This window comes from Protopterus annectens, chromosome 8.part0 (genome assembly GCF_019279795.1).
Source record: "Protopterus annectens isolate FY-2018-M chromosome 8.part0, PAN1.0, whole genome shotgun sequence".
Lineage (NCBI taxonomy): Eukaryota > Metazoa > Chordata > Ceratodontiformes > Protopteridae > Protopterus > Protopterus annectens.
The window spans coordinates 231,261,644-231,283,697 of NC_056741.1; the positions used below are offsets into that span (position 1 = coordinate 231,261,644).

At 37.9% G+C, this 22,054-nt stretch overlaps 1 protein-coding gene across 2 annotated transcripts in view; it reads right to left on the minus strand.

Moving 5' to 3' along the window:
* Positions 1-22,054, minus strand: part of LOC122808720 (transient receptor potential cation channel subfamily V member 6-like) — a 664,913-nt gene that overhangs the window by 192,900 nt on the left and 449,959 nt on the right. For both annotated transcript variants that reach the window (XM_044079713.1, XM_044079712.1), the window contains one exon: positions 10,734-11,002. In XM_044079713.1, coding sequence (XP_043935648.1) covers positions 10,734-11,002 — 269 coding nt within the window. The remainder of the gene's footprint in view (positions 1-10,733; positions 11,003-22,054) is intronic.

The window sequence follows — 22,054 nt, forward strand, 5'->3', positions numbered from 1 at the left end:
ATTATGATAATTGTATTGTTTAAAGTGCAAACAATTTCTATTAAATTAATTAAACACCCATTCTATTCACTTAAAAATAATATAAAACCAATAAAATTCACATCATATACTGTTTAAAAATATATCCTAAGAATAATTACCTATGTATAGCTAAAATGTATACATTGCATTGAATCTCATTAATATATATATATATATATATATATATATATATATATATATATATATATATATATGTTTGTATAAATGTTCTACTACAAGATGTAAAAATTAAGAACTATAAATGCATATACTTGTTAATCAATAATAAATATTAAATATTAAATATATGGTGTGTGTATTATATAACATAAGATGTAATATATAATATAATGTATAGAATGACAAAGTTCATAAACTATGTATATATTATCTTTTAAAATAAACAAATAAATAAAAAAATATATATATATATATATATATATATATATATATATATGTATAAAGAATGTATATATATATTATATGTATACATGAAAATATATGTGTGTGTTATGTATAAAATGTTAATATGTATACGTATATAAAAATATTTATATTTATAAAAATATTTATTTATTTATTTATATATGTGGGAACATTTCATGATGTTTGGCCCTATGTGTAAGGAGACTAGACAAGAGTTATTTGTTGTGTCAAACTAATGTGTTATGGCATAATGTTTCCAACCACAAATCAATAGGAATATTGTGTATATGAACAAAAACAAGGGAAAAAGACAAAAATCAAAAACAAAAGCAAAAAGGCTTACATATGAAAGCTGTCTGCAACATGAATAATGGGAGTTAATTATTTATAATGTTGTATAAAACATTTCTTATACATTTAAGGATTATATGATCTTTATCTAACAAGAGATAGAATCAATGCTTATATGGTCTGGCCAAAAGGAATGGTTTTAACGATATCTTATCGTTCAAACCATGTCCTTTATTGGCCTGTAATCTTATGATCCATTTATTTTCTCTCTCTTCCGTATAATTCTTAATGTTACCTAATCTATCTGTTTTCATTATCAACTCCAATGCCATAAACTGAAACAATGTCTAGTTCCTTCCATAATGACATGTTTCGCCAATGCATTGTTCTCATTTTCTTTGTTTATGGCATATATGTGTTCCCTAACTCTTTCTCTAAGGGTTCTGTTTGTTTTCCCTATATAGAACGACATACAACATTGACATTGCGCTAAGTATATAAGGTCCCTAGATCTGCAGTCAGCATATTTATCAAAGACAATTCTTTTTCCATTGTCAGGATGAATTAATTCATTTCCATTTAACATATAACTGCACTGGTTACAGTGTCTACATGCAAATGTCCCTTTCCTTATTGAGTGTAGAAATTCTTTTTTATTGTTGTTGCTTTCTTCATAGCAAAGTAGCCTTTTTAAAGATTTCATATTCTTATATGTAATATTAGGCCTGTCACCTGCTATTTCTTTTATTCTGTCATCTACCATCAACATCTGCCAGTTTCTATTTATAATTTCTCTTATTTTGTTATTTTTATTGGTATAAGGTATAATCAATCTTGTTTGTGTGGTGTTTTCTGTTCTGCTCACTTTCTGTCTTTCTCTACTACCATGCCTATATAAGTATGGCTTTCCTTTGTTTTTTCTAGATTGGCTACTTTCTAAAAAAACTTTTTCAGTATTGATTTTATCATAGCCCCTCTCTATAAAATTCTTTTTTAATGTATCCTGTTGTTTATCATGTCTAGTTTCGTCAGTCACTAACTTAGAGATCCATAGTGATTGATTTTTAACTATGTTGGAGAATATATGCCTGGGATGCATGCTATCCTGGTGTAGCAAGCTATTCCTCCAACATTCCTTTCTGTATAAATCTGTGTCTATCTTTGCTCCTTCTTTCATAATACGTACATCTAGGAAGTCTATACATTCATGTGAGAATGTATGTTGGAATCTTAAATACCAGTTTTGTTTATTCAATAAATTACTTTTTGCTGTGCCAGCCGTGGAGTGCTCCCTTTGTTTTATCTACGTATACCCTTAACCAAATACTGAATATGGCCACTAGTTGTTCCAACATACTGGACCTCACATGCTCACAAATATGGGAGAATGCTGTACCCCCCACCCCCCACAAAGTTTCGTCCTTCCTGGTAGGGTCCTACCATAAAGTTGTCGCCTTCAAAATCAAAATCAGCTCTGTAATCCCATTAAAACCAGTGACAGGAACTATTCCAAGGCAAATTACCTTTCATTAAGTAATGGCTGTCAATATTAAGTGCCCCTCCAGCTTCAAGAACACAGCAGCCTAAGATACTTTTTTGCTCTCTGAAACCCCCTACAACCATGTCATTGACTGTATAGAGGCAGTTGTACTTACCAGAAGTAAGCTAAGGACTAGTCCCAGAAACAAACTGCAGTTTTCGCATCCCAGATTAAACTTGATATTCAACAAAAGGGAAAAATTATGGAAAAAAATCAAGAAGGGTAATTCTCATAAAGATAAAAATTCTGTCATAAAACTAAATTTGCAATTAAGAGGGTAATTAGATCAAGTAAAATCAACTTTGAGGTTAATATAGCTTCCAAGGTGAAAGATAATTATAAGGCCTACTTCAGCTATGTTGGAAACCTCAAGTGAAGCACAAAGCAATGTGCTGAACTGGCGGTTAATGGTATTAATGGTGCCACACTCACTGAGCAAACCTATTAGCGGAAAATTCAATTCCAGCTTTGCCCCTCTCACCCTGATCATCTCCCAAAACTACCCTCAAACATAATCCTTCCAATTATAACTAGGGAGCATGTACTGGCTGAGCTAGCTAAAGCCAAGAACATGGCTTCAATGGGCCCAATAACATCCTAGAATGCCTCCTGAACAGTCTAAAATACGAGCTATTATCACATATACAGTCATTATTTAACTATAGTCTTAAAACAGGCTCTGTGATATATGAACTCTGATGGTCATCCCCCTTCATAAGGGAGGACCTTCAACAGATGCTATAAACTACAGACCCATTAGCCTGACTAGTCTCATTTGCAAAGCCATGGAAAGAATTATCATGGAAATTATCATCAAGGATCTAGGAAAGCTCTAGACACTGGATCCATCCCAGTATGGCTTTGTCAAAGGAAGGTCATACTTACTGAATCTAGTGGACTTCTTTGAAAATGTCACTAATGCAATGGATGAGGGAAAAACAAAATGCATACTACCTACATAGATCAAGCTAAAGTATCTGATGCAATACCCAACTCAGGCATTGTCAACAAACTTACAGAACTAGGTATAAACTTTTTATAACACGGTGGATAGCTAAACGTCTCTCTAATAGTACCCAGGAGGTTAGAATCTTTGAGGCCACTTCCACTAAGAGGCTGGTCATCAGTGGAGTCCCCCAGGGCTCTGTGCTAGGCCCTCTCCTCTTTGGCATCTACTTCTCAGGGCTCTAGCTAACCAAGTTGGGAGATGATTGCAAACTGGGAGTAGTCATGGATCCCTCTTCAAGATGAGAACACTGTTCAGGAAGGTCTAACTCAGACAAATGCTTGCTGCCAAAGCCATGGATTGAAACTCAATACCAAGAATAGCATTATATTACCTTTTTGAGAAGTCAGCCACCCCAGGTAACTATGTCATCAATAAAACACCCCTAAAAGTCAATTCACTAGTCAAGGATCTGGGAAGTCATGTAGACAGTAATCTAGCATTCAACCAACATGTCTCCAAAGTAGTAAGAAAATCCTTCTCTGTTACTCAACTTATAAGGAATGGCATTGCATCTAGGTCCAGAGAGGTCATCACACCACTGTACTCAGCCCTCATCAAACCCACCATGGAGCATAATGCCCCTTCCGTGTGTACCTGACCAGACAAATGCAGCAACTGGAACGTCTACAAAGGTTCCTTACAAAAAGAATACAGGGAGTAAACATAATGATCTATGCTGATTGCCTTGTCTCTTTATTGGACTCATACAGACTTCTGAGAGATGATCTTTGCCTGACATACAAGGCATCTCTGGACCCTATTTTAATGAGCCCTTTGCACATCTGTAAAACAGACAGCATCATAACAACCTGATAAAAGGCCTATATTTTACTTGTGACATAAACAATAATAATAATAATAATCAATAATAATCTGATCAAGCAACAGAGACCTCCAAAGCAGAAATGCAAGCAACCTCCACCCCCCCCAACACAATCCAAATGACACACAGCCCACAGACTCATGCTGGAGGGATAGATTCCTGTCCCAGAGACTTCCTTTACTCTGGAACAAGCTACACATCTATGTCAAGCAAAGTTCCTCATTAGCACTGTTCAAGAAAAATCTTGATGAGTGGATGGGAAATAGGAAATACACCCCGGGGATCACTTCTGTGGCTCTGCTGGACAGGGGCACAGGAGATTAACTTTCTTGTGTGGCGTAAGCTAGGGAACCTTGTTGGCTAGGCTTACTTAGGCCCTTGGGCCAATAGCCTAATACCTACCTATGAACCTATGAACCTAAATAGGGCATGTTGAAGAGACAGATCTATCCCTATTTAAGAGCAACTAGGACAAATGGATGAATAATCGGAAATTCTTCCCTGCTCTGGCACCTGTGTCTCTGACTGACAGAGGCTATTAGTAAATCACCCCTTATATAAATCAAATTTGTCAGTCACATTTGGGTTGCACAGATAGGCTTATAAAGACCCTAATGGTCATTAGCCTAGTATACACCTATGCACCTATAAACATATGTTATTCAGCTGGAGAGTTGACTGTCCATCTTGCTGGGGAAGGAGAACTTGAGCTCTCCTAGATAAGGACCTATTTATCACTACTTCCACCTTACCACATTTTACCACATAGCAGAGCCTCCAAAATGCCATGCCAAGAGGCACCTATTACCCCGGGGAAGGTGGCAGCCCCCTATGTTACTAAACTTATATACTCGCAGTCATGTTTCTTCCTCACATTTGACCTGAAGAAGTCCTGAATTACTTTTATTAAGTATGAAACAGCCAGTCTCACTCCACTTCCACAGAGCTCTACAGATGAACTAGTTTTAATATTATAAAAACAACAGAAAAAAACAGCCAGGAACCGATCAAATAAATGTAATACTTCTCCAGCGCTTCGACAAAGCCTTCAAGGAGTACATAAAACAGAAATAAAACACATCCTCTTAAATTCAAATAATAGAACATCAGTTAACCAATTTAAAATAATTAATTCAAATTAGCAGCTTCCAATTACATTCGAAATTAAGCCCCAAAGGAGCCATAGTGTTAAATTTTAAAATTAATACACTTTACTTATACAGAAATTTCCTTTTATACACAATTTTAGAGTGAAAACCCACAGGAATTATTTCTAGTATAGTTGCTTTTAAACCATGGGGGTCAGAATTATGAAATTCAACAAAATGTTTAACAACAGGACTATCTAATTATTTGTTTCTAATATTTGTAATGTGCTCTTGGATTCTACACTTAAATTTCCTCTTGCTCTCCCCAATATAAATGAGATTACATGGGCACTGTAGAGCATAGATCACCCCTTCTGTATCACAATTACATCTTTTAGATGGACTAAAGGTCTGACCATTAATGTAGTCAAAGGTTCTTGAAATATGTATACAGACATTACAATGAGCACAAGCAAATGTATCACTAAATTAATTAATAGTGAAAGTGGGGTTCAAAACAGAAAATATAAAATGACTATGTACCAAAATATTCCTTAAGTTTCTACCTTTTTTATCTACGATACATAATGATGAAGATAAAATCTTAGCCAAATCATTATACTTAAATATGTCCAATAATATTTTACCAAATCTACAAAAATGTGGCTAAATGCGACATAAGTAGAAACAAAATATATTTTTTCTTATCTTATCTTCTCCCTACAAAATTAGTTTTATAGGTATTATTATCTACAAACTTTTCATGATTTAAAGAAGGATCACTACTACCATTAATCACTTTATTCACAGAGGCCTGTACAGATTCCATGGTATATCGTCTGGATAAAAACATGGAACACATCCTCTCCATCTCTATATTAAAATAATGTTCATTATTGCATAATCTCCTTAATCTTAAACATTTACTGTATGGAAGAGACAAAATAGTATGTGGTGGATGGCAGCTAGATATTTACCCCCATCTTCAAACTTTCTATGAACTAATGTAAGTAATACATTTTCACTATTAATATTAAGATTGATGTCCAAAATGTAAGTCTTCTACCCACTTGCAGACCATTAAAAGAAAAAAACAAATTTACTTTTATGAAGCCACTCAATAAACCCATTTACTTCAGTAATACCGCCTTTACATATAAATATAAGATCATCAATAAATCTGTGGTACTTAATTACATATTTTTTAAAAAAAAATTGTCCACAATAAAGATGTTCTAATTCATATAAACCCATCATCAAAATGGCATACATGGGGGCAAAAGATGCCCCCATGGCTGTCCCTTGTAATTGATGAAAAATCATGTTATTGAATGTAAAATAATTATTTTTCATACAAAGTTCCAACAATTCTGATACATAATTTGCTTGTGGTATATCCCCTATAAAATATGTAACTGCCTCTATGCCAAATTTATGTTGGATGCTGGTGTATAAACTGCATACATCTATTGTAATAAAATGCATGTCCTCAGACCATTCAAGATGAAACGACTTGTCCAAAAAATCCATGCTATCTTTTATGTATGAGGGAAGTTTCAATACATAAGATAATAAAAATTTATGTAACAACAAACCTAGATTACTCAAAAAATACTTCCGAGCAGAAACAATAGGTCTGCCTGGAGGATTAGAGGCATCATTATGGACTTTAGGTAGGCAGTAAAAATCTGCAATTTCACTACCTTCACAGCTGAATTTTCTCTCAAAGTCCATTTTGAAAAAAATAGCCTAATCTAAATCCCTTATACAAAAGAGACTCAAAATCAGTTATGGCTTTTTTGTATTCCTTAATATTACAAATACCATAGTTTTTTCTGTCATCCAGATGTATCATTGCACATAGTTAAATATTGTTGAGCATTCATTATAACAATTTTACCCCCTTTTATCAGAAGGTTTAATGATAACATTCCTATTTCTAGCTGATATTTGAATTTCATGCCATTCTTGAGCTGTTAAATTATAAATTATAGCATTCTTACTACTGTCTTTCGGATTTTCCCGGTTAGGGGTCGCCACAGTGGAACTCCGGTCCACTAATGATTGGCAATGAATTTTTACTGTCGAGTTGCCAGCCCACCGCCCAACCTTCAAAGAAGGCAAACCCACACACGCATGCACCTACCTGCATGTCTTTAAATTCACTCGACTGTGGGGAGGACATGCAGACTCTTATTATTCATAAATTCATTAAATTCACACTCCATTGCAAAGTTTAACATTTGAGAAAAGTGTTGAATACCATCATGTCTATATGTGGGGAAAAAGTCACTCTCATATGTGATGACAGTAATATCAAAAAGACTATATACATTATAGCCACTATCCCCTTCTAAGTGAGAATGGCAAGTATGAAAGCTATCATCAACACTTACATCAGAATTATTCATATGCTGACCATCTACACCTTTTTCACATTCAAAAACATTAAAATAATTGGCTAGATGTAACCTACGACACATTCTAAACACTTCACATTTTAATTCATGTAAATGAGGTATAACCTTTGGAATACATTTTAATCCATAGTTCAATACGTTTGTCTGGCAATTAGTTAAAACCAACTCTGAGATATTCAATACAACAGTATCAGAAACTATATATTACAGTTTTTCTTTTGTGTAGTTATTTTTAGTTTTAATATTATACTTGGCAATGAGCTACTGCACTTGTTTCTCATAGATTAGCTGTGCACACTGCACAGCCTTGGATCAAGTTTCTCTTCGACAGGAAGATGAACGGGCCACTCTCCAATCTGATAACCTTTGATATTAACTACACAGACTGGATTGGATCACTTTTATTGCTCTCTGCTCTGTCATTTCAGGTTCTCCAGGAAGATTTGAAAGGTATCACTTGCTTGACACCCAGCTGATTGGCCATTATTTTTGCTACAGTCTTGCTCACACTTCTGGAATATCCACACACACACACACACACACACACACACACACACACACACACACACACACACACACACACACACACACAAACACACACACGCACACACAAACACACACACCTTGCAGACACAGGAAGTTCTGGTTTTCAGACTGTGTTGCAAATACTTAAACATTGTCTATAATTGTTGGAAATTGAAAGTGACATCAAATACTCAATTTCACCACATTGCATTGCTCTCAGAGGTTTATTCATTCAGCAATGTACATCAGCTGCATAAAGGGTCCAAAACTAGGAATAATTGCAAAATTATATTGCAGACATAGCATGGTGATGCCAATATGTAGATGCCAGTCAGTGAGGAAGTGTATCAGTATATTTTCCATATTTAGTGTAGCTGAGAGGGAATACTTTTGTTTTGTTACTTCTCCAGTAACTGTATTTGAAGAAGTCTTTGTATTTGCAAAAGGCAAAGCACTTACTCTGATTTATTGAATAGATTACTCGAGACTTCACCTATGGATTACTGTTATTACTGCTATTTGTGTATATATATATATATATATATATATATATATATATATATATATATATATACTGTATGTATGTATGTATATATACTGTATGTATGTATGTATATATACTGTATGTATGTATGTATATATATATATATATATATATATATATATATATATATATATATATATATATATACTGCATGTGTATATATATATATATATATATATATATATATATATATTTTTTTTTTTTTTTTCCCCCTTCAAAACATCTAATTCCCATAACATCGAATACCCAAAACAATGAAAACTCATAACATCGAATTTCATAACACTGAAAATGTATAACATTGAGTAGTGTATCATCAAACATGTAAATGTTTTAGTTTAATCTGTTAATCTTGTGGTATCACTATAAGACATAGTATCTATTTATACTGTTTTTATTTATATGATGTAGAAATTTATATTATTTATATAGCATTTATTTTGCCAATCTGTACGTGTTTTTAGGCCATACAGGTAAGTGATTTAGACATTATGTGTACATTCTGTATGGTGATTGAGATACAGTGAGGTTAGGAAATTAACTTTTTTCCACTGTAGTGTGATCTTCAAGTTGGTATATATAATTTATGGTGGGGGGTGCAGGGGGGGGTTTGCCCCTCTGCAGAAACATGGTAAAAAATGTGTTTGTTAGTTTGCTGTTGTTATAGGTGGAGGGGATGTTATTTACATGTGCTTTGTAGTTTTTGATTTTATGATGCAAAGTTTCAGTGTTCTGAGTTTTCGATGTTATGAATTTTCAGTGTTTTGGGTGTTCAATGTTATTATGGTCTCAGTGTTTTGAGTTTCGATGTTATGAGAATTAGATGTTTTGAAGGAGAGGAGGAAGAGGAAAGGCAGCACATATAGTTAAGAAAAAGAGCAACACAGAAAAATAAGGAAGCTAAGATGAGAGTTGTAACCACATTGCCACAGTGGTCAGAAAATCTTTCTACGTGGCCCAATTAATCACAAAAAGGTTCGCATCTAGATATAAGGAAGTCATCATTCCCCTCATCACTTATCAGACCCCTCATTGAATACAATGCCCCATTTGGGATGTACCTCACAAGACACCTACAACAACTTGAGAGGCCCCAAAAGTACCTCACCAAGATGATCGTTGGCCTCAAACAATTGCCCTATGCTGACCGGCTCAAGAAATTCAAACTCTGCTCAGTCACATACTGCTTACTCCGAGGAGACCTCTGTCTGACATACAAAGCTATGTCAAACCCAGAATTGTTGGACATGCTCCACATGAAGAAATCCCAATCTCCCCGAGCTACACGCTATAGGGACCTAAACCTCACCACAACAATAAATAGGACATGATGGAGGGATAGATTCGTGTCTCAGAGACTTCCCATGCTCTGGAACAAAATTCCCATCCACGTCAAGCAGAGCTTGTCATTAGCACTCTTCAAGAGAAACCTTGATAAGTGGATGGGTGATAGGAAGTTCACCCCTGGGATTATGCCTGGGGCACTAGAGAGGCAGAAATTTAACAATACATGGGTGGCAAAAGCCATTACACTGTTGGCTAGGCTAGCTAGGCTAGCTTTGGCCCTCGGACTGATAGCCTAGTACCCACCTATGTACCTATCAACTTATATCTATATAGATAAAAGTGCTCATGTAGCTGTTTTATTCTCATTCATTACAATTTATTGTTTTTAATGTAAATTGTTAACATATTTTATTCACTATATTAAATTAATACTATGTAGCTACTCTTGAATAAAGCAATGTTTTATCTGCAAGAAAACAACTAAGTTTGCCAGATTCTAGTAGTGCCAGTATTTTTCAAGCTTGTGTTGTTTAACCATTCACTGTTTCAGATCTTTGGTTTATTTTCTTGAACAAGAGATGACAATATTTTACCTCTTCAGGCAATAGAACTGAAATCTTGGATATCTGAAGTGCCTTGTTACTGTTCTGAACAAAAGAGATAATTTTGTAGAGACCAATATTACTGACATTTGTTGTGCTATATAACAGTCTTTATTGATAGCATGAAAACAATAAAAATGATCCATCATTTTCTCACCTGAATTCTCCAAATTAGTTCCTGTTGCCTTGCCACTCTAAAATATGTGTCTGCCATCATAGCAATAAGTAAGTTGAGCATGAGTACTGACGTGAGCATGGCGAAGGAGCTATAGACGAGTATATACATGTTTGGGAGATCCATATTATAATTAGTAGGGACATTCAGAACATTCAGGAACAGATCATAAGTACTCTGAAGCGCCATTGGAAACTGATAGAATGCTGGAATTCCAGAAGGATTTTGACTCTCAAATATAATCTGAAATGCTAATATGAAAAATGAATTGTAAAGATAAAGAATTAAAGTATGGAGGTTTTCTAAAATTATGCTTTTGATATTTCAACAGCAATACAAGCAAGTATTGCACATTCTGTCTTATGACCATTTACTTCTACATCCAGTCAGTAATAAATCATGTTTTGGTTAAAAAGAAAAACTATTACATGTTATAGTATAGATATATTTAAGATCAGTGGCATTGATCTATGGTTATTAGTAAAATGAAATTCCACTTTAATCAGATGAACTTACATGGATTATACCTGGAATGGTGAGGTATAATTTCTGGTCACTACAGTGATTCTAATGCAACTGTTTTACTGCCTCTGTTTATAAGCAAAATGAAAACAAATTCTATGTATAGAACATTAAATAAAACAAATGGAACATTTACAAACAATAAATGAAAGAAGAAAAAATTATGCAAATTATAATTAAGGAGTATTCTGTCCCAATCCACATGAAGCAGAGCTCCTCAATTACCCTATTCAAGCGCAACCTAGATAACTGGATGACAGACTGCAAATTCCCTCCAGGGGTGGCACCTATGTCCCTTATGGACAGAGGTAGTCGGTGCGGATCATAGACTCACTATGCGAATAACAACCATTTAACCAAGGTTGATTAGGGAACATTGGTATAATATGACTAGGCTTGTAAAGGCTCTAGGGCCATTAGCCTAGTAACCTGCTATGAACCTATGAACCTAAATACCACAGTCTAGGCAAATTAAATTTTTTTTCCCCAATAGTAACTCCAAATTCAAAAACTTATAGGTTCATAGGTAGGTACTAGGCTATCAGCCCTAGGGCCTATACAAGCCCAGCCAAAAAGGTACCCTGGCTTTTGCCACCCAAGAAAATTATTTTCCTGTGCCACAGTCAAGCAGAGTCACAGAAGTGATCCCTGGGGTGAATTTCCTATTTCCCATCCAATCATCAAGATTTTTCTTGAAGAGTGCTAATGAGGAGCTTTGTTTGATATAGATAGGTAGTTTATTCCAGGGTATGGGAAGTCTCTGGGACAGGAATCTATCCATCTGGCATGTTCTGTTTATTGTGGTGACAAGGTTTAGGTCCTAAGAGCATGTAGCTTGGAGGGATTGGGATTTCTTTAAGTGGAGCATGTCCAACAGCTCTGGGTTTGACATAGCTTTGTATGTTAGGCAGAGATCACCTCTGAGTAGGTGATATGCGACGTAGTAAAGCTGGAGTTTTTTGAGACGGTCTGTGTAGGGCATCTGTTTGAGGCTGGTAATCCTCTTTGTGAGGTATATCTGCGATCTTTCCAGTTGTTGTATATGTCTGGTGAGGTACATACCAAAAGGGGCATTGTACTCTATAATGGGTCTAATGAGTGATGAGTAGAGGGGAAAAATGACATCTTTTTTTCTGGATGAGAAACCTTTTGTGATAAGGTATGCCACGTAGAATGATTTCCTGACTACTGTGGTGATGTGATTATCAAAGGAGAGACTACTGTCCACCTGTGTCCCAAGGTCTCTTATCACACTTTCGGTGTTAAGTATACTAACGTCTATGTTGAAATTCATGGGTGCAGAGTTTTTACCAAAGGGGATGACAATGCACTTTTTGGCATTGAGCTTGAGGCCATGGCTTTGACACCAGGCATCTGTCTCAGTGAGGTCCTTTTGTAGGATTTCCACATGGTTAAGAGTTTCGATTATGACTCCTAGTTTGCAGTCATCTGCAAACTTTGTTAGCCAAAGACCTTCTGTGTTAGCCTGTACTTCAGAGAAGTAGATGCCAAACAGGAGAGGACCCAGGACTGAACCCTGTGGTACTTCACTTGTCACTGGTCTGAAGTCGGATTTGGAGTCTGCTACTTTCACAGTGTGGGTTCTATCAGTGAGCCAGTTGGCAACCCACCTTGTGACATAGGGATTTATACCTAGTTTAGTGAGTTTATCTATAATTCCAGAGTGGGGGATGGTGTTGAAAGCCTTGGCAAGATCTAGATAGGCTGTGTGAACCACCTTACCCTCATCTACAGCTTTGGTGACTGCTTCAAAGAAGTATATCAGGTTTAGGAGACATGATCTGCCTTTTACAAACCCAAACTGGGTGGGGTCCAGAGTTTGGAGATTGCCAATGTCTTTGTTTATAAGTTCCATGATGATACGTTCCATGGCCTTGCAGACCAGATTCATCAGGCTAATGGGGCAGTAGTTCCCGGGGTCCGTGGTGGCTCCCCCCTTGTAGAGTGGGATAACCGCCACTGCGCACCATTCAGCAGGCACAAAGTCTGAGGTGAGGCTATGATTGAACCTGGTACTTAGGTAGGGTGCCAGTTCATTCTGTAGTTCGTGTAGAATGCAGCCCGGGATGTTGTCTGGTCCCATGGATGCTGTGTTCTTGGCTTTGGAGAGTGTGTTTTTTACCTGTGCAGCCATGATTACAGGAACTTTGCATTCTTCCAGTATAGAGATGGGCCCTTTAGGGGGTGAAAGTTGGTAATGAAAATTATGGTAATTTTCTTCCTGAACAATGAAAAAAAAAAAAAAAATTTTGCTTTAAGTTCATCAACAAGCATTAGACATATATCATGCTAATTCAAAGCTCAGAGATGTCAGGTGTCTATTAGCCATGTTGGTAAAACCTGGCCAGTTGATCTTAACACACCAATGCCACCACCTGATCATATAGCAGCCTATACTGTACCAGCACAATGTGGCCACCAAAAATGCTTTGACATTCTGCAGCACCTTACTATGCATTCTAAATCCATCCCTATCCCTGTCCCTAACCTAACACCATACTTCAGGAAAACACTTTTCATAACACTACCACTACTCCAACACACACACACAATAGACAAAACATGCACACATACAATCCTATAGGCTATCCCTTTACCTAACCTACCTAATCTAACCTAAACCCACAAACAGCTACACATATCTTCCTGTAAACTATAATCTTCCTTAACGCTTACTCTATCCCTAACCCAAAAACACTTGTATATATATACATGTGTGCATGTACACACACACACACACACACACACACACACACACACACACACACACACACACACACACACACACACACACACACACACTCACACACACACAAACAATAATCAGGAGTGGTGATAAAAAAATAGGTGATTATTGTTTAGTAAGCATAAAATAAAGCAATATTTAAAATGTATCTGTAATTTTTGTTCTTTGCCCCCCCCCCCCCTGTTATTGTTATCTTTGTCCAGAATTCATGGACTGAGAGGTTGAGAGAAATGGTTACAAGCATGCATTACAAACTATACATTTCTGTGGATTAACTTGCATCCAGCAAATGACCCCCTGTTTAATAATTATTGCTACGCATCATGGCACTTATTGTTGCCCTCAGTTAGGGGTAGTAATGCCACCCACAATTTTCAATATAATGAGTGAATGTCATTGCTAACAGAAATGAAAAACACCAAATGATAGTGACACTTTAAAATGCTTTCTGAGATGCCCATTACCTTTTAGGATAAATATTATCAGTAAAGAAAAAATCAGGGGAACTTTCACCCTCACAGATGACAATCACTGTGAAAATTGTCCAGTTGAGCAGTTATTTTCTAGACAACTTTCTCTATCCCACCACTGTAAAATATTTTGCTGTAATATTAATACTCTCACTAGTTCTACCCAAGGTTAAAAAAGAATAAAAATACTTGAGGTTAATAATCAGAAAATCGCACCTTCTAAGAAACTGTAGCTTTTGCTGTGCATTTTTAGTTTCATCCTGGCATGTTGTCCCCTGCTTCAGAACCCACTACAAGTACTTCTCTCTAACTGGATGAAATGTTTTCTTTCTTTCTCTCTAAAACCTGTTGTCTTGCAGGAGGTTTTATTTCACTGGCTAGTATATGTTCTACGTTATGGGCAATCTGGACCTGATGAGCTTTACATAAAGTTTAATTATAGATTGCATTACAATTATCAGTATCCCACTGCAGTGTTTGCTTATACATCTTTACTTTTGGGTGTTTTATGTATATCCCCCAAGTCTTGGAATACTGCAACCATTATTCCTAGTCTCAGAAGACCTGGGTGGCTTCTTAATTTTTGTAGACCTATACTACTGAATGGCATTTGCCCATTTTTTTCAGGGAAAACAGTCTCTTTTCAACTCAAACAACACCATGAGAACTTTGACCAGTAATCTGAGAAACAGCATGGATTCAGAAAAAGTCACAGTTCTAGAACTGCTCTACATCTGTGTTTTAATCACAGTTATATTGGTATGGATCTGGTCTTCTTACACTGATTGTATATAGGTTCGTAGGTTCATAGGTAGGTACCAGGCTATCTGCCCAAGGGCATTTTTAAACCTAGCCAGAGTGTGTCGGCTTTCGCCGCCCCATTGATTAATTAACTGAGCCTCTGTCAAGCAGAGCCAATGAAGTGATCCCAAGGGTGTATTTTCTGTTATCCATCCACTCGTCAAGGCTTCTCTTGAAGAGTGTTAGTGAGGGGCTCTGCCTAATGTAGTTAGGAATTTTGTTCCAAAGCATGGGGAGTCTCTGTGACAGGAATCTATCCCTCCAGCATGTTCTATTTATTGTTGTGGCGAGGTTTAGCTCACCAGAGCGCATGGCTCGCAGTGACTTGGATTTCTTTAGGTGGAGCATGTCCATCAATTCTGAGTTGGAAATGGCTTTGAAAGTCAGGCAGAAATCACCTCTGAGTAAGCGATATGCCACTGAGTACAGCCGTCCCATCATTTTGATTGTTTCACATGGATCAGTTCTGAACCCACTACTATTTTTCATGTTTATTAACACCATGTATTTTTCACTACCTATAGTTAACATGATAATCTAATGTCATGACAATGCTTTATAGAATTCTAATAAGGGCCTCAGAAGTATCAGAAAGTTCTCACCTAGGATATTTTTCAAATAATTTTCCAGTTTAAAAGAAATAAGTCTTAAGCTCAACTGTCAAAACACTAAGGCCATGTCTTTCTTTTTGCCACTAAGAAAAGATTCTCTTTTCTATATAGTATTCAGTTATGTGCTAAAATGACTGCTTTACCAAAAAATCCGCATTCAAGAATTTGCCAATTTTGCATGACTTAATACATCCTTGGAAGTAAATATATTGAAGTAAGGGACTGCAGGGAGAAAGGCATGGGGCTTCTTCGCTTATCACCCATTGCTGACTTTTTGAAGTTTGTGACTTTCATGAATGTTGTTTTCAGCAAATTGAGGATCAGTTTTACAAGTCATATTCTTTACGTACTTGCTGTACTGGCAGTTGCCTTTAAATGCCATCACTTGACCTCTTGAAATACATTGAGGTAAGGCTGATTCACTTCCTGATTTTCTATGAACTGGTGACTTAATCTAAGAATGTGTTACATAACTGTTACTTGTTTAATTCTTGAATGGAGATCTGCCATACATAAAATAATCTTTAGTAGCTTTGGTATATGTATATTATTCTACATCATGTATATTAATATTTGTATCAATCCTTGTATTTACAGCATATTGTAATATGAGGTCAATTTTAACATAAGTAGATTTACTTTCTGTTCTTTTATTTGTGGAGTATTTCTCTCTGGGCCTCCAGTGAAAACAGATGAAATTATTCAGCTGGATCTTCATGGTAAACAAATTTCAACAGACGTCAGTAAGTAAATAAATAAGTTATATCAATACAAGGCTAGTCAATGACTAGCTCATTGAAAAAAAATGCACAAATGCACAAACACACACACACACACACACACACACACACACACACACACACACACACACAAACACATCATTCAGCATTCAGATTTTCAAAACAAAACAAAAAAGCACGACAACCACACTTCGAACATGGGAAGCAAACCCTACACATATCCCCAAATTATATAACCATCTTCAAGATCATGCTCACCTGCAGGTATACCCCAGGACACAGAGTCACACCATCACCTATCTTGCATAACACACCTCAGAAGCCTTTCACAAGCTCCAATATGTTTGAACAAACGTCCCAAAATTCATTGCATCTCCTACATGCACACATACACCTGCATGTTTACACTCCTCACTACTGAACACGCACTGCAAGCCCTGTTTGCATTTATACACTGCATACAACAGATCTATAATGGCAACACACAACCCACAGCCATAAACACTAAAGTCCTTAACTACATATACATGCTAGAAGCTCCCATGTTAGTCTTTGGGTCAAAACATTCAAAATACAGCCTCCACAAATACTTCTGATCACTTACAAACACTGAGAAATCCCTATATACAACACACATCCGATCACTCACAGACCCTGAGAAAATTCCATATACAACACACTTCTGATCACTGAGAAATCGCAATTTACAACACACTTTTGAGTACTTACTCCACACCTACATGCACAATACAAATGAAATAAATCTACCCCACATGTGCTAGACAAACTCACTGACAACCTCCTACCAACACACACATTGTATTTGAAGACCTAGCAACTCTTAGTAACAAACACTTATTTTACAACAGAGAACTAGTCCTATCAAACTAACGTACAAGGTGTGTACACACTGTCAGTAAACATATATAACTGACAACTGTGTATATTCAACCAGCGTGTCGTGATGTAAATGAAAACTGACACAAAGGCACTAGATGAGAGTACCTATGTTATATTAGACTAAGTCTTTATTCTTTCTCTGGAATATGGACCGGTTGTTGTTGTGTCTTTCAGCTTTTCCCGGTTAGGGGTCACCACAGCGGAACTCCGGTCCGCTAATAATTGGCAGTAGATTTTTACATGCCGAGTTGCCGGCCCTGACGCACAATCTTCAATGAAAGTACGCTCATTCACGCATGTCTCCACACAGAAGAAACTCTAGCTGAGAATCGAACAGGACAACGTCTTGCTGTGAGGTGACAACGCTACCGCAGCACCACCAATATGGTCCAGTGTTGTGTCCAATGAATGTCACTTGCATGCACTGCAGGCTAGTGTAAATAAAATATGCTGCTTAATTACCAGCTCACATAGTGCATGCAGTATTATGGCCTCTCTTTGAAGGATGCCCCTTGTTTTTCTGCACCCCTTAGGACATCTCTGATAATAGTTTCTCTCATTTTCATATTAATGCATTTAGGACTTTGTCCTGCTTTTCACAAAATACCTCATTATTGCTACTAAAGATTTTTATGCTCTTTCACATATCCATCTCATGCCCTTGAGTGCCCTCTTAACTTTTCCAAATAATAGTTATATAATGTTTTTATCTTTTCTTTTAAAATTTGGAACTTTTAACTCCAATAAAGGAACCAAAGTCTTTTAATTTTTTTTCTTCTCATATCCAGACACATTTGTATGCCGAGACCAAATGCCAACGTTTTCCTAGTTTTAATTAGATCATTGTCTCTCCTATAATATTAGATTATCTATTGTTATTTTGACAGAAACAGCTCTGCTAAGGTGCATCATCTCTGGGACATTTTACAAAATTACTGAAGCTCCAAAACCAATCCAAGTGTTTTTTTAATTTATTTTCACTTATTTTATTGCATTTGCACTTGCCTATCATTTTTATCTGTGGCTTATAGCTAATTTATCACATTTGCACTGTTTTAAAGCAATTTACTGATTAACTCAGTACTGGCGTAACCAGTCAGGAGGAGAAGGAAACCACACTCACTACAATTCCAGTCTCACATAGACCTACCACGACAGCAAGCTAAACACAAAAACACAAAAAAACATACTCGGAGGCTCTAAATAAAAATCTGCCTAAGCAGCAGAGACCTCCAAAGCAGACACCCAAGCAACCGCTACCCCAAAACAAAACACGTGCAACACATAGCTCACAAAGCCAGTGTGCCGAACAGTCACAGCCCTTAAGGCTAAACAACACACCTGATACACTTGTAATAGGTGACTCTATCGTCAGGCACACTGACATCCCGCTCACCAGGCTGAACAAGGAGAAGGTCACGGTGAGCTGCCTGTCGGGTGCTAGGATTCTCCACATAACACAAGCACTCAGGTCACTCCAAGGCAAGTACAAATATGACTCAGTCATTGCCCATGCTGGTGTGAATGACCTGAGATGTACCTCCCTGGACTAAATGAAAAGAGACATAGAGGAGCTCTCTGAGCATGTAGCCCAGGCAGGTATGACCCTGACCTTGAGTAGCATCTTACCCTCAGCAAGAATGATGCCACAATATGAAGACAAGATGATCAATTTCAACAATTGGCTTAAGTGTTGGTGTCATTCAAAGGGGATCCAATGCCTGTCAGCCTGGGATGACATGCTCGACAAGCCACAATGCTTCGCTAGGGACGGCTTGCACCTGTCACCCCTGGGCTTTCAGATATTGGCAAAGGCTCTTGCTAGCCCCATAGTGCCCTTTTTAGGCAAGGCTCAAAAGACAAACCCACCTCCATAGGTATCACAAGGGATAAGAAACTAAGAGTAATGCTACTCAACGCCAGAAGTCTAAACCTCAAGATGCACGCACTCAAAACTCTCCTTAGCATGGAGAACATCGATATCTGTGCAGTAACAGAAACCTGGTTTAAGGCTCCCAAGAGCACCCCAGCACTACCAGGTTATACCTCATACCATGCTTTTCGGCCCCAAAACTTGGACCAAACCACAAAAGGAGGGGGATTATCAATATTCGTCAAAGATACCCACACCTCCAGGTTGGTGGCACAGCACGAAGCATCAGAGACTATCCATGTGCAACTAACTGTGGGTAAAACTGCCTTCCAGTTTATAGCCTGCTACAGACCACCTTTCCAAACACAGGAACCCCACTCGGCCTTCCTGAGAATACTGGAAAATATGAAGGTCTCTCCAAACACTATTATATTGGGTGACTTCAACTACCCAAACATAGACTGGGAGCATTATTCTAGCTCCAACACCCTAGCCCAAAGGTTCCTAGAATTTATAAACTCAAATGCTATGGAACAACTTGTTACCACTCCCACAAGAGGGGAAAACATACTGGACCTGATCGTCACCAACATGGGGACACTATGCTCCAAACCAGAAGTGTATCCCTCACTGGTAAGATCAGACCATAAACTAATCTCACTGGATATTCACATCCCGACCCCAACCCCTGCCCAGAAAACCACAGTGAAAAACTTCTCTAAAGCAAATTTCACATGCCTCAAAACCGAGGTGAAATCCTTCAAAGCCCCCGGGCCTGTGGAAAATACGGCCTAGACCGCAGAATCCTTTATAAACGCATTCTATGAACACCTTCAGGAATGCATGGATCATGCAATCCCAAATAAAACCAAGACCCAATCCTCCAAAGGCAGACGTCCTGTCTGGTGGACCCCAGCCATAAACAAACTATACAATAGAAGGAGGAAGCTACTACATGATAGAGCAAAATCCCAAAAGGAAAGGCATCTCTGATCAGTATTAGCAAAAACTACGGGCACTCATAAAATCGTCTAAGGCCAGCTTCGAGAGAAAAATTGCACAGGACACTAAGGATAATCACAAGGCTTTCTTTAGTTATGTTAGGAACCTTGGTGGGAATTCCCAGATATGCTCAGAATTAGTCCAAAATGACAAAAAATACACCGAGCCCACAGACATTGCCAACATCCTAGCTGACAGGTTCAGTGCAAATTTCTCCCCCTCCCACCAAAGGGCAAATATCTATCCCAACAGAGTGCTGCCCGTGACATCTCAGATGCTCAGGTAAGAGCCGCCCTCTCCAAAGCAAAAAACACAGCATCAATGGGACCAGATGGTGTCCCGGGCTGCATCCTACATGAACTCCAAGAAGAGCTAAACCCAAACATAAAACTACTGTTCAGTCTTAGCCTTACTACAGGATATGTACCCAAAGAGTGGCGTACAGCAACAGTGGTCCCTCTCCACAAAGGTGGTGCCTCAACGGATTCTGGAAACTATCGCCCCATAAACCTGACTAGCTTGGTCTGCAAAGCTATGGAAAGGATCATCATGGACCTCATAAATAAAGATATTGGGGACCTACAGACACTGGATCCTACCCAGTTTGGCTTTGTTAAGGGGAGATCCTGCCTCTTAAACCTGGTCGATTTCTTTGAAACAGTCACCAAGGCCATTGACGAGGGGAAGGTGGTCCACACAGCCTACCTGGACCTCGCAAAAGCCTTCGATACAATACCCCACTCGGGCATTATAGATAATCTCACCAGCTTAAATATAAACCCCTATGTCACTAGATGGGTTGCAAACTGGCTCAAGGACAGAACCCACATGGTTAGAATTGTTGGAGCCATGTCAGACTCCAAACCAGTTACAAGTGGCATCCCACAAGGCTCAGTCCTGGGACCTCTCTTGTTCGGTATATATTTCTCGACGGTACAGGCCAACACGGAAGGACTGTGGCTGACCAAGTTCGCAGATGACTGCAAACTGGGTGCCATAATCAACTCTCCAGCCGACACAAGCATCCTCCAAAAGGGCCTCATAGAAACAGACAACTGGTGCTAGAGCCATGGCCTCAAGCTAAATGCCAAAAAGTGTATAGTCATCCCTTTGGCAAAAACAAAGTGCCCACAAATTACCACATAGGTGGTAATCCATTAAGTACAGAAGAAGTCATTAGGGACCTGGGGACCCAAGTTGATAGCAATCTCTCATTTGACAACCACGTGGCCAAAGTGGTTAGAAAAACACTTTATATAGCCCACCTAATCATGAAGGGATTCACATCTAGATCAGGGAGGTCATCGTGCCTCTTTACTCATCCCTCATCAGGCCCATAATTGAGTACAATGCCCTTTTGGGATGTACCTTACCAGACACCTGCATCAACTGGAAAGACCCCAAAAGTACCTCACCAAGAGGATCAAAGGGCTCAAACAGATGCCATATGCTGCCCGGTTAAAGAAACTCCAGCTCTACTCAGTGGCATACCACCTGCTCAGAGGCGATCTGTGCCTGACGTATAAAGCCATGTCCAACCCGGAATTAATGGACATGCTGCACCTCAGAAAATCCAAATCCCATCGAGCTACGCACTCGAGAGACTTGAACCTCAGC